General features: G+C 39.0%; 1 protein-coding gene across 27 annotated transcripts in view; it reads left to right on the forward strand.

The window, feature by feature from the left end:
• The window catches only part of LOC126967068 (intermembrane lipid transfer protein Vps13), a 122,224-nt gene that overhangs the window by 59,177 nt on the left and 48,030 nt on the right, over nucleotides 1–15,017 (forward strand). For all 27 annotated transcript variants that reach the window (XM_050811401.1, XM_050811403.1, XM_050811402.1 and 24 more), the window contains 3 exons: nucleotides 1,541–1,735; nucleotides 4,375–4,531; nucleotides 12,141–12,259. In XM_050811401.1, the coding sequence (XP_050667358.1) occupies nucleotides 1,541–1,735; nucleotides 4,375–4,531; nucleotides 12,141–12,259 (471 nt within the window). The remainder of the gene's footprint in view (nucleotides 1–1,540; nucleotides 1,736–4,374; nucleotides 4,532–12,140; nucleotides 12,260–15,017) is intronic.

Here is a 15,017-nt window from a genome sequence, read left to right on the forward strand (position 1 = left end):
TAACGAAAATAGTAAGAATATCGAGTTAAATAATTTAAAAGAAAACGTTATGAAATCGGCGGATTATATCAATAATAAATATTTTATTAATATAGGTAAAGAACTTGCATTGCAAATCAGATCAAAAACTAATGATGGTACTTCTGACACTCTAAGACACTATCCTAACTCATTAGTTCTTCTCCTGGCGGATACAGATAAGGTTGCCAGCACACTAATGAATCTAAAATCGAATAATGCTTGCTCTTGGATGGGATAATATCCCAACCTCATTTTTTAAATAAGCAAAACTTGATATCATACCTATCATAACACATGCAATAATTAACTTATGCTTTCGGTAACTACAGTCCTATCTCATTATTGCCTGCCTTATCCAAAATTTTAGAAAAGCTCATAAATAAAAGATTTCAAAAATTATCTGGATAAATTTAATATACTATCAGAATATCAATAAGGTTTTCGACGAGGCAGGTGACGACTGAAGATGCAGTATGCGAACTTTCCTCTCTAGTAGTTGAGTAAGTTGACAAATAAAAACAAATATCAGTTTTTCTCTACAAAAACTGAGATCTCTAGAAAACTTTTGACACCGTCTCTCCCCCCATTCTTATTCATAAACTAGAAGATATGGGTATTTGAGGAACGAAGCTCCTATTAAGTCTGTATCCTTCTGAACGTAAGAAGAAATAGATCTAGGTAACTGCACCAGCGAATACGAGTCGGTATCATACGGCGTGCCACAGGGCAGCGTTCTTGGACCAACCTTATTGTCAATATATATAAATGACTTATGCACAGACATTGATTGTGTCAAAAAGATGACAAAAAGAGGAGCAATGCTCTTCCTATTAGATGGCAGCAATGTATAGATGTAAAGATAATAATGGTTTCATTTAGATTAAATATATTTATTTAGTTTAAATACATTTAGTTATTTAAATATATTAAGTTAAATAAAAAAAAAACAACTCGGCCATTTGATACTGTAACCCCTGTATTATTATTTTTTATATAAGAAGTAACCACACTCGGAGGTTTATATGCAATGAGAATCAATAACGCTCTTGGTTAAATGTAAAATTACATTCAGACCACAATAAATTATTCCAGTGAATGAATAATTAAAGTTCGACCAATAATGACGAACTTATCGCGAATTACGCTTCTATCTCAAAAACTCTCGGCAATTTTCACCATTGATGAGCGTTTTCCACTTCTTTATTTTACGTACCGAAGAGAGCATTTCCGGAATCTTTTTATTTCGATCTTTGTGACATTACTGGCTGGCGTCCATAAACTTTTTTAGATTTTTTAAACTTCCTCTGTTCTTTTTTCGCGAGATTTCTAGGCTAATAATTATAAGACCTGTTCTTTTTTGTCTTAAGTAAAGCCAAAATTTAGCACTTGCGAAAAAAACGGGATATAATTCGAGACACCTTTTCACATGAAATTGGGTGAGATTAGCATCCTCGCCTCTATAAACGTCTCCTTTAATTGATAAATATTTAGGGGCTCTTACAGTAGTGTCTGCTGATAGATCGTGGAGCTGGACGATGAGATCCAGATCCCCGTGGAGCGCGCCGACAAGCGGTACTTCGCGCTGAGCCGGCGCGGAACCGGCTCCAGCCACCAGCACGCGCCGCTGGCCGCCGCCCTGGAGCCACGCGGCCTCATCTCCGACATCATGATGCAGGACGCGGCGCTGCACATCTACCTCAGGAGCATCGTGCAGGTGACGCCCTGACTCTGTGGAATACAGGAGTGCTTTCGTTAGGGCTATATTTCACCGGGAACGTGTGTCATCAAGCTACCAAACTAAACAACCAGACACCCAAGCCGCCGCACCACAGTGCAAATGAGACAGTATCAAAATATACCTACTGCTGTATGTAAGTAGGAAAATAAAGTTTAAGAGAAAAAGAAAAGTTGTGGGTTCATCCTTATCTAGACTTAGTATCTTTTAAATCTCTATCAGATTTTTTTTATTTATGGGAAAGGAGGACAAATGAGCGTGCGGGTCAACTTGTGTTAAATGATCACAACGGCCCACATTCTCCTGTAACACCAGAGGAATCACTAGAGCGTTGCCGGCCTTTAAGGAAGGTGTACGGTGTAAGGTGAAGGTGTGTGTTTTTTTGAAGATTTTGAATTATCTGAAGAGCAATTATCCTAAATTGATGGTCTTCTTTGAATTACGATATTAAAACTTTCTGTATCGAATTTATCCATCGTATGCAATTAACATAGACGAAGACCATTGGCTCTGGCAACATATAATGTCAATACACTGCGGCGAGAAGTTGGAGGAACTGAAGGAAGTTTTAAGCAGACAACTATGGGATGTCATGGGGTTATCTGAGGTCCGAAGACAGGGTGATCACTCGATAATCCTAAATTCCGGACATCTGCTCTACTTCCGGGAGGTGTCGGGTTCCTCGTGCACAAGTCTCTCATCAGCAACGTAACTGAGGTGGGGAGCGTGTCGAATAGGGTGGCGTAACTAATACTCAGTATTACTCAACGATATTCGCTGAAGGTCATTCATGTTTTCGCTCCGTCTTCGGCACACTCGGACGAGGAGGTGGAGGCCATGTATGAGGACATCTCAACAGCCATTCACACTTCTAAGACCCACTTCAACGTTGTCATGGGAGACTTCAACGCAAAGCTGGGCAAACGTAGCGGTGATTAGTTGAGAGTGGGGAAATTTGGTTATGGAAATCGAAACGCCCGAGGCCAGATGCTGGCTGACTTCATGGAGAAGGAGGATCTCTATATGATTAATTCCTCCTTGTTGAAGTCAGAACAACGCAAATGGACTTGGATCAGCCCCTATGGTGCCACCAAAAATGAGATTGACTTCATAATGTCGACGAAAAGACATAATTATATTCAATGATATCTCTGTGATAAACTCAGTGACAACTGGGAGTGATCACCGCATAGCAAGAGGCACATTCATTATCAATCCAAAACTGGAGTGGTCTCGACTGGTGAAGTCTACGCTCCGGCCTGCACCCATCCAGATCCAAAAACCGGAAAGCTTTCAACTCGAATTGCAAAACCGCTTCGAATGCCTCGATGGATGCGTTGACTTGGACGTTTAATAACAGGTTCGTGGCAGCTGTTCAAACGGCAGGGTCGAAGTTCTTTAAGACCAGCCGTTTAAAAAGAACCGGAAAAATCTCAGACTCTACCCTCAAATTGATGAATGTTAGACGCCAAATGGCCCTTCAGTCACCGGACGATACATCCCAGTATAGGCAGCTAAATAGACAAATCTCCCAAGTTATTGACGCGTGATATACGCCGCCATAACAAAGATTTTGTGAACATTGTCGTTACATAGGCTCCAAAGTATTCGCACGAGATTTGTCTATTGGGCAGAGCCAACTGACGAGGCTTAAGACCGGCGACGGCAGGGTCGTTTCGTCTAAGCCCGAACTTTTGAGAGAGGTCGAGAAGTTCTACGGACAGTTATACACGACTGCACGGGCACCTGTTACAAACAAGACTGAAGACCCAAGAGCCAAATTAACCCGACACTATACTGAAGATATCCCAGACGTCAGCCTGTATGAGATTATTATGGCCCTAAAACAGCTTAAAACAACAAGGCGCCGGGTGATGATCAATATATATCTATATTGTTCAATTCTTGTTATGTGATTGTTATGTTTTCTTGTAACAATAATAAATAAAAAATAAAACACGTCACTGGTGTCCTGATTGGCGGCCGAGTGAGTGAAACACCATACAGCTCTATAGTCATTTGCGGTGGCGCGACCCGGTGAAATATAGCCCTTAGAGTACCTGTACGTAACAAATTTTGTCACACAATATGATTTAACGTGGCAGTAAGATCTTCGAAGACGCCACATAACTAGGTCGTCAGTATGATATTCTAGTTGTGTTGTGTGATGCTCGCTAGTGGTGGAATTCGGCGGCATTCCCCGTGATAAAATCTGTACGGCAACGCTAAATCGAGCTATTCACAGAGTACAAATTCTTATATCATACGCAAAATTTATTCGAGTAACGTAGTCAATTGTACGTATGAATTGATCCAATTTTAAAGTTCAAAGGATTATATGAATAAATAAAATATTACTGAATTTAAGCCTTAATTATTAAGTCAAAAGTAGCATTGTTGCATTTCGTTGGCTTTACAGTCAATGATATCTCTGGTGACAGGTTGACAGGAGACGAGAAATTAATCATCGAAGGTATTAAAATTTCAGTGCGGTTTATTACTTCGGAAGTCATATCTGCTACGGATGATTGGGTTCTATACAAATTGGTTAACACGTAACTACTTAAAGTTATATTTTTTTTATTTGTAGTATATGTGATTATTACGGGCACGTGCAGGTGGTGAACACGCTGTCGGTGGGCGTGAGCGTGTACTACATGTCGTCGGCGGGCAACGAGGTGGTGGAGCTGGGCGAGGTGGCGGCGGGCGCCACCCTGCGGCTGCCGCTGCGGGCCGTGCACACTTCCACCGCAGAGATATTCTTCTCTGTTGAAGGTGAACCATTAACCGAGATTAGTATACCAGCAGAGGTTAGCAAAAGCATAAAAACACATAAAACTACAGAATCTTGTGGACACGACGGCATTACTTGAAGCTTTCAAACAGGAATATTTCCACAGACCTTAAAAACTGACATAATTATGCCATTACATAAAAAAGGACCAGCTAACGTTATGTCAAATTACCGTACTATTTCACTTTTGCCTACTACTTCAAAAATAGTTTCCCGTGTTCGTTGATCTAGCTAAATCTTTAGACATCTTTTCACATCAGTTATTGTTAAAAAATTGGAATTATACGGAGTTAAGGGAAATGCATTAAACTGATTTGCTAGTTATCTTAAGAATCGAAAACAATTTGTACGGATCGGAAATAAAGTTAGCGCTGAAAATGGACCAGAAATTATATTTGGTGTCCCTCAGGGGAGCGTGCTAGGCCCAATTTTGTTTAATATGTATCTTAACGACTTCTGTTCTCTACAGACAGACAAACTCTAAGTCTCTTAGTAACTCTTGTGCTTTGCCGATGATACTGGTTTGTTATTCACAGCCTCGACGTGGGATAATGCCATCCAAAAAGCGGAATGTGGCCTTCGTCTGGCCGAAAGTGCTGAAGTTTTATTTAAATCGAGTAAAGTATTAACTCCAAGAAAGTTATATGTATGGCAATCATATATTGATGACGATCATATTATATTTGGTTGCACTGCGAAAGCCTGGATTCGCAAAAAGACTTTTTTCAGCTGCGGCGCCAAAATTATTCAACAACCTCCCTCCGGAGGCATCTGATTTAATTCTGTGTGCTCAACACCCTTCTCTAAAAAAGTTAAAGCTGGATATAAACAAATATCTGCTAGTATGCTCTTTTGGGCACTTTGAATTTCTTTATGACAAAATTTGTTGATGCTAATGCTATTTGTATCACGGACACAAGTAACTATACTTCGAACTTATTTACTTATATATATATATATATATATATTATTCTTTTTTTTTAACTTTACTTATTGTTTCTTATATTTTTATGTGTATATATGATAATCCAAATAAAACTAATAATAATTAAGTTTAGTTAGGTTAGAAATCTTTAATATTTTATTTTTTTACAATTTGGCCGACTGCATTTGGACAACCCTAGCTGGCTAAAGAAGCGAAGACAGGCTTCGGTCTGATTGGACTGCCAGTTTTAAGTTTTAGTCTATAAATTATGGTGTAAATGGTTTTCACTTTTCTTAAGTCTCTAAATAAATAAATAAAATAAATAAAAATAAACCGCCTTGGATATAATCCTTATCATCTGGATGAATGGCGTTCTTTCTCAATTCGATTTCTGCCGAGTACTTACAACCAAACTGGATTGAGATTCGTGCGGCCGGGCTTCGTTATAGGCCGGCAACGCTCCTGTGATTCCTTCGGTAGTGTAAGACTATAGTGATGTGCGGTGGTAATCACATTATTTCAGGTGTCCTGTACGCTTAGTCCTTCTCTTAAATAATAAATCAGCTATTTCTTCCGCAAAAAATTTGCTGTTTCAATGTTGAATTAAGGTTTGAAGCGACTGATTGCTGGTGTAGACACATGAGATATATTTTAAAACACTGGAAAACCGGACTTTGCGATGCGATCGGAGTTATATCGCAGTCCTTTGCCTTTAGATAACAATTTCAGCAAGTAAGGATTATAAAATAAGTATCACTCCTTTAAAATAACATCGTTAATTATTCTTGCACTTTTGAATTGTATAAAATTTAAAATCTTTATTTATAAACTTTAACTTCTTAATGTCGTTAAGTTGACGATGAACAGAGATTGCACGCATTACGGACCGTACATTCCTAACCCTTTTATGAATAGATGTTTAGTATCTAGACTTAATATTTATATAGTGAATGATAGGAAATTAATCTAGTTTTAAATAAATAACAATACTTTAGATAATTATTTATAAAACCCATTTATATACCATACCATTATATGAAGCAAAATGTTGGGTAAAGTAGGAAATTCAAGACATTAATCCGATGATTATTATTCTTCATATTCCCTGAGCCTGACAGCGTAACTAATGAAATGCTTCCATCTTGTAAAGAATTAGCTCCTATTTTACAAAAGCTATTTAATATTATACCCACAGAATACCTCGCACATATACATAATTTGTTAGATTGCCTGGCAGGTAGAAAGTCCCAACAAAATCGTTTTGAGAATCTTATTTTTTAATTATAAATAATAATAATAATTATCATCATCAGCCGGAAGACGTCCACTGCTGGACAAAGGCCTCCCCCAAAGATTTTCACGACGATCGGTCCTGCGCAGCCCTCATCCAACGTATTCCGGCGATCTTATCTAGATCGTCGGTCCATCTTGTGGGGAGCCTACCAACACTGCATCTTCCGGTACGTTGTCGGCCATCTGTCCGCCGAACTATGTGCCCTGCCCACTGCCACTTCATTTTCGCAATCATTTGGACTATGTCGGTAACTTTGGTTCTCCTACGGATCTCCTCATTTCTGGTTCGATCTCGCAGGGAAACTCCGAGCATAGCCCTTTTACATTGCCCTCTGAGCGACCATAAGCTTTCTCATAAGGTCCATAGTTAGCGACCACGTCTGCGTACCGTAAGTCATCACTGGCAACACACACTGGTTGAAATCCTTCGTCTTCAGACACTGTGGTATTTGGGACGAGAAGATTTTAGGGAGCTTCCCGAACGCTGCCCATCCGTGTTGGATTCGACGAGTTACCTCTTTCGCGAAATTGGACCTGCCTAACTTGATTGTTTGTCCGAGGTAGACGTACTTGTCGACAATTTCGGGAGTACAGTTCCCAATTGTTATGGGAGTAGGTGCGACATGGACATTTGACATGATCTTCGTCTTCTCCATGTTCATTTTAAGACATACTCCTTGGGAAGCTGTATTGGGGCCATCGAGCGTGAATGATGGGAATCGAAGGTGAATGATGTATTCGGCGTTGATGTTGATGCCCAGTTCGTTCCAGTCCAGAAGTTTAAAGACATCTTCCAACGCAGCGGCGAACAGCTTGGGCGATATGACATCGCCTTGTCTAACTCCCCGCTGCAGTCGGATAGGCTTCGAGATCTGATCCTGGAGACGGACTGACATGGTGGAGTTTCTATACAAACACTTCAACGCTTCGATATATCGGTAATTAATGTGGCACCTCTGGAGAGACTGGAGTACCGACCATGTCTTGATCGAATCAAAGGCTTTCTCATAGTCCATGAACACCAAGCATAGTGGCTGGTTATACTCTTCTGTCTTCTGTATAACCTGCCGCAGCGTATGTATGAGGTCTATGGTGCTAAAGCCTTTTCGGAATCCGGCTTGTTCGGGAGGCTGGAAGACGTGAAGCCTGCGGTCGAGACGATTCGTGATAACCCTAGAAAACAACTTACATACATGGCTCAGAAGTGATATAGGCCTTTAGTTCTTCAAAAGCATTTTATCGCCCTTTTTGAAGAACACCACCACTATATGGCAATCTGTGCCATTCTTGCGGCGTTTTGCCCTCGAGGATGACGGAATTGAATTGTTTCAGGAGGGTCTTAAGTACAGGGGTACCACCAGCTCTCAGAAGCTCAGCTGTAATTCCATCATCACCCGCCGCCTTGTTGTTTTAAGCTGATTTAGGGACATACTAATCTAGTACAGGCCGACGTCAGGGATATCTTCGGTATAGTGTCGGGTTAATTTGGCTCTTGGGTCTTCAGCCTTGTTGGTAACAGGTGCCCGTGCGGTTGTGTAGAACTTCTCGACTTCCCTCAAAAGTTTGGGTTAAGACGAAACGACCCTGCCATCACCGGTCTTCAGCTTCGTCAGTTGGCTCTGCCCAATAGACAAATCTCGTTCGAATACATTTGAGCCCATGTTACGCTCTATGGCCGCTTTCACACAATCTGTATTGTGGCGGCGTATATCGCGAGTCAATGACTTGGAGATCTGCCTATTTAGCTGCCTATACTGGGAAGCATCGTCCGGGGACTTAAGGGTCATTTGTCGTCTTATATCCATAAATCTTTTTGAACGGCTGGCCTTGAAGAACTCAGACCCAGCCGTTTGAATAGCTGCCACGAACCTGTTATTTTACTCGTCCACGTCAACGCAGTCACCGAGGCATTCGAAGCGGTTTTTCAATTCAAGTTGAAATTATATAACTATACGGTGATCACTCCTAGTTTTCACTGAGTTGATCACGGAGACATAATTGAATATATGTCTTTTGGTCGACATAATGAAGTCGATCTCATTTTTGGTGGCACCATCGGGGCTGATCCAAGTCCATTTGCGTTGTTCTGGCTTCATGAAGAATGAATTCATCATGTAGAGATCCTCCTTCTCCATGAATTCAACCTGCATCTGGCCCCGGGCGTTCCGATTTCTATAACCAAATTGCCCCACTCTCAACTCATCGCCACGTTTGCCCAATTTTGCGTTGAAGTCTCTCATGACAACTTTGAAGTTGGTCTTCGGAGTGTGAATGGCTGTTGAGATGTCCTCATATATGACATCCAACTCCTCGTCTGAGTGTGTCGAAGACGGAGCGTAAACCTGTAGACTTGTGAACGAGAAACGTTGTTCGCTCTCCCGGAAGTAGAGCATGTGTCCGGAATGTAGGATTATCGAGTCCTCACCCTGTCTTCGGACCTCAGATAACCCCAAGAAATCCCATCGTTATCTGCCCACAGCTTCCTCCAGTTCCTAGTCTTGACATTGTATGTTGCCAGGGCCAATGGTTTTCGTTTGTGGTAGCGCTGCCGCACCCGGGGATTCTTAGCACCCCCTGCCCCGTCGCTTATGTGGCTGCTACCGTGGCCACCTCGAGCGGGGCCGCCGGGGACTGGGGGCCGGGGCCGGGGCTTTTTAGTGTCATATTCATATATTATATATTCATATTTTTGGGGGGTTTTTTGCCATAATCGCCACGCTTGGCAGGCGTGTTGGCGATCACAGTAAATGATGTACTCTTAACGAAAGATGCTACTGCCCATCCTCCGTTGTTTGTATCACTTTGTCGCCTCTTACGACACCCACGGGAGGAGATGGAGTGCTACTATTCTGGTGCGACAACACGCGCACATTATAAATAATACCCTATTAAAATTTCAAGTTGCCTCAAATACATTTTTATATATTTTTTTCAAAATATTTTTGTACGTGCCAGGCAATTTTAATGCCGACTAAATCGTCTGGCTTATTTTTTCTTTTGTTCTTTAAACATAAAACAAAACATATACAAATTGCATATTGCCTCTAACATGATTTAGCCCCACTACTCACCAGCCAGGTCTGCAGCTCCGACTTAGGATATAATAGGAGAGGTATGGAACAAGTTTAGATCTAGAAAAGGCCTATGATAGAGTAGTGAGGAATGAATTGTGGTCAGTATTGTCCGCGAACGGTGTGAGCAGAGTCCTCATACGGGCATTGCAATCTCTATATAGAGATTCTAGTGCTTGCGTAAGGATAAACGGGGCATACACTGAATGGTTTAATATCGAAAAAGGTGTTAGACAGGGATGTGTAGCGTCACCGTAGCTGTTTAATCTGTTTATGAACAATTGTTTGACAGATTTAAAAGAGAATGGAAGTGGGTTGAAAATGAATGAGTTACTCATCAAATGTTTTCTCTATGCTGATAACCAAGTATTACTTGCATCTTCGACAGAGGAGTTGCAGGAGATGGTAACTGCTATGAATGGAGCTTTTGGTAGAAAGGGAATGAAGATGAATGTAAAGAAGACGAAAGTGATGGTGTTTGAAAGAGATGAGGTAGTGACAGACTGCAATATCGTGATTGGAGATGAAAAGATTGAACAGGTGAATGAGTTTGTGTATCTGGGTTCTAAATTTACAAGAGATGGAAAGTATGAGAGTAAGGTGTTTAATAAGGCTCGTTTGGCTGTGCATGAGGGGGTGTTGGTTCCAGAGATGGCAGAAGAAACATGAAAGCAGAATAAATGCAGTTGAGATGAGATCGTTGAGAAGTATGATAGGAGTTAAACTGAGTAACAGGATAAGAAATAGTGAGGTAAGGAAACGTTGTGGTCTGAAAGAATAGGTTGTGACAAAAATTGAGAAAGGTATGCTGAGATGGTTTGGACATCTCGAGAGAATGAATGAAGAACGATTGACGATGAAAGTGTATAAGGCCCGTGTGAATGAAAGTGTTGGAAGGGGTACACCTAGGCGGACGTTTCGAGATCAAATCATAGACGTCTTGAAAATAGGCCAGGTTAATGCATGTATGAAAGGAATAATGAAAGTGGACGAAGCGAAACAAGTATGTAAGGATCGTAGCAAGTGGAAAGAAGTGGTCTCTGCCTACCCCTACGGGAAAGAGGCGTGATAATATGTATGTATGTATGGAACATGTTTTCAGCATGCCTCAAATACCTACCCAAAAATTGGTGCCAGCTGTCGTACTTAAAGTCGCCTAGTGGGTTTGACTTTGAATATTTTAAAACTCAAGCAATGACAAACAGGACAGAACAACCAATTGTAGTAAGCAATAATCGAATATGTACATCAATACCATCCTCTAGGACACTAATGATCAAGGCAAAGAAATTGATACAAGAATAGGACATGCTTGGAAAAAATACTGGGTACTCAAAGATAATAAAATAATATAACATAAAAAGAAAACATCATACTTGTGTACTTCCTGTATTGACCTACGGTTGTCAGACTTGGTCGCCTACGCAAAAACAGTTTAAAAAACTGGAGACTTGTCAAAGAGCCATGGAGGGGAGTATGTTGAATATTAATAAAACACAAAGTTAGAAACATAGAATTAAGATAGATAACAAAAATAACTAATGTCACTTATGGTATAAGATATCTTCTTAAATGGCACTGGACGGGACACACCCTTATTGGGGTATAGACAAATGGAGCAATCACAGACTAGTATCCCAGAAATATAAAAGATAACGAGGGGGATAGTACAGGAGATGGTCAGACGAATTTAGAACGATAGCAGGCAAGACATTAGCAAGTATAGCTAAAAGACAGTGATAGATACTTAGTTATGGATAGTATGTAAATATATATATATATAAATTCTTCCTTTCTAAATAAAGGCTTATATTATTATTATTATTGATCTTATGTCGTGATATAGATTATCATATAGTTTTCGAAATAGCAATGAAATAAGCTTCTCTGTAAAGTATAATACATGTACACCATAGTTTAAAAAGTTATAACTTTTTTTATTGAAATCTACCTGCGCTGACAGAAACCCTTGATCTTGAAGTGCAAGATTGCTTGTGTTGTGTATGATATAAAGTATAACTATGCTTTAGTGGCACAAAATTACTACTGAACTATATTTTGCAATAATTTTCTAAGCAAAGTAAACATATTCCAACATAAATAAACAGTAAAATCAGAAAAGGAAATGTCTGTTGATTGTCATGCGCGGCATTTCATGCGTTTTTCTAAATTAAGGTACGGTACGCAAAGGGTTATTGTAAAATATATAGCAGACAATATGAAATAAACACTAAATAATTTTTAAAAATATTGATTCACTATTGAAGAAAATATATAATTTTACTTTACTTTTTATTCCAGGTTTTACGGTATCCGTATCACCGTTCATATGGAGAGAATTACAACAAGAAATGAAAATCTCAAAATTACTTCAATGTGACTCAAAGGATAAGAATAGCGGCGAGAAGTTTTATCTGAGGGTGAGTGATGCGTCAGGCTTATTTTAAATTTTGATATTTTAAGATGTGTACATCTGAAGAAAACTGTTATTGGAACACTTTCTTCGTCTTTCAATACTTTTTCTCTGGAACCCGTAGATGAGTAGTTACGGATTTTTTCTTTAACTTTGTTGTGTCTTAGTTAAAAACGAAGGTAGGATTATGGTAAGGGAATCTTATAATAATTATGAAATGAATGCTTTATTATAAAAGATGATGACAAACCAGTGGCTGAATAACCATTGGAAAGTAATCACAGCTGCCCATCTCTCTGTACAGTATGACTGGTGAGACACTTAACATTTCGGTGGTTGGTTCTCGTTTGACTGTGTTATAAAATTAGGCTCTTATTTTTGAACAAAATTCCCAATAAGTAAATGAAATGTGTGCTTTTTTAGTTAGGTGCAAGCGCTTACAGGTCCGTGTGTGTCCACCTCCCCGCTACCTACTTTTGAGCTCCGCGTTGTGTCCATGCATTGCGTAATTAATTATCTCTCATATTATGTTATGTTAACTAAGTATTCTATTAATAATTATTTTGAATGTTATTTTTTCTTCGTATATACATAATTGCTAAATATTATGTACTCGAATATAGTCAGTGTTTCATCAGTGATGCTGTATAATCACTACATATTATAAAACAAAGTCTTCCGCCGCGTGTGTCTGTCTGTCTGTTCGCGATAAACTCAAAAAATACTGCACCAATCTTTATGTTGATTTCACCATTGATAGCGTGGTTCTCGAGTAAGGTCTTAGTATATAACTTATTATGTTTTTGTATTCATTAACGATATTTGTTGGTGTCAGAAAAAAAAAGCAACTTGGAGCTTTCAACGAAAACGCTGTCTTTTAAACCCTTTAAGATATAACAAATTAATGTGTAGTGGAATTGTGTATCATATATTGGTCTACAGAAAAGATAACATACTATATTCATATTAATAATTTAAAAATTGGCAATTATAAATCTGTTTGTTATGTAAAATCTGTTTACACAAATACGATATAATTCTTTACCACGTCAGAAATACGTTTTTGTTTCATTTTTAACTCATTAACTTTCATTACACATTTCAAATGGCTCTTGACTACATTATTCCCTAGTACTTACATCATTTGTGTACTAGAAATTGAATTAGAAAATACACCCTTTGCAATAATTCAGGCGTATTCGCCCACTGAAAGCTCATCTGAAGAGGAAATTCACAATTTAAACGAAGACCTAACAAAAGCTCATGACTCTACTTCCACGAAACATATTATCTCTATGGGCGACTTCAATGCACAAATAGGAATTCCTACAGAACTTGAACAGTTGGTCACAGGTAAATATGGTTACGGGAACAGAAGCACTCACGGAGAGAGACTTATTCAATATGCATATGAGCACAACCTTAAAATTGATAATACGATGTTCAAATTAAAACCAAAGAACAGATTGACATGGATCTCTCCAGACAAAAGTACCAAAAATGAGATTGATTATATTATGACTACAAAACCCCACCTGTTTTCTAACTACAAAGTATTAGCTTCATTTCCCTTCGGTTCAGACCATAGATTACTAAGAGGTACAATCAACTTGAAAGCAAAGCGAAAAAGTAGGTGTAAATTTTCAAAGGCACGCGCAACGCAAAGGTAAGCTGAAAACCTTAAAAGAACAAGAGCTTTACCTTGAAAACTTAAAATTTTATATACCTGAATTAATAGCGACCTATCATTTATTTTGTAAAGCTGCATTATATTGCCAAAAAATTATATACTCTATTTTAGAAAGTTTAAAGAGCATCAAGCAGAGAGTAAAGAGCAGTATCTTATCAGAAAAGGCGTTAGAGCTTATGAAAGAAAAAAGCAAACTACGAAAATATTCAAAATTAAACAAAACAGAAAAAGAAAAATTAAAAATACTGTACAAAACTACAAATAAAGAAATTAGAAGATGCTACCATACCCACAGAATCAACACTACAAAAAAGCACCTCGAAAAATCTAGATCCGCCAAGAAAGCTTACAAGGAATTGAATAGAACAAAGACCTGGATTCCATCTCTACAGCCCGGGTCTTCAAATTGTAAGTCCCGTATGGAGGTCATTAATGCAGTTGTATAGCCAGCCGAATTCACAAAAGCAAATTAAAGTTGATTGTCAATGCATAGATACCTCACCAACTCCAGAGTTTACAGAGCCAGAAATACTTAAACAAATGATGAGGCTTAAATCAGAGAAAAGTCCAGGACCAGACTGTATCACAAACGAGCACATTAAGTCTGCAAGATTTTTACTACTGACGCGAATTACTCTTTTATTCAGCAAGATTTTACAAGAAGAAGCTGTGCCGCCCATATGCTGCGATTCTGAAATTATCTTGATCTATAAAAAAGGAGACCCGGATAACATGCTTTATAATATAGACGCACAACAACCCATAGAACAAGCCGGCTTCAGAAGCGGTTTCAGTACAATGGATCATATCCAAGTAGTCGACCAAGTGATTGAGAAATATCTAGAACTTCGCAGACCCTTGTATGTAGCTTTTATTGATTATAAAAAAGCCTTTGACTCTATATCACATGACAGCATCTGGGAAGCATTAAGATCACAACATATAAAAGAAACATATATAAACATCCTTCAAAACATCTATGCCAACAGTACAAGGAGAGTCAAACTAGATCGAGTCGTCGAAAAAATCAATATAAATAGAGGCACGAGACAAGGCGACCCGATCTGTCCAAAAA

Source organism: Leptidea sinapis, chromosome 12 (genome assembly GCF_905404315.1).
Source record: "Leptidea sinapis chromosome 12, ilLepSina1.1, whole genome shotgun sequence".
NCBI lineage: Eukaryota > Metazoa > Arthropoda > Insecta > Lepidoptera > Pieridae > Leptidea > Leptidea sinapis.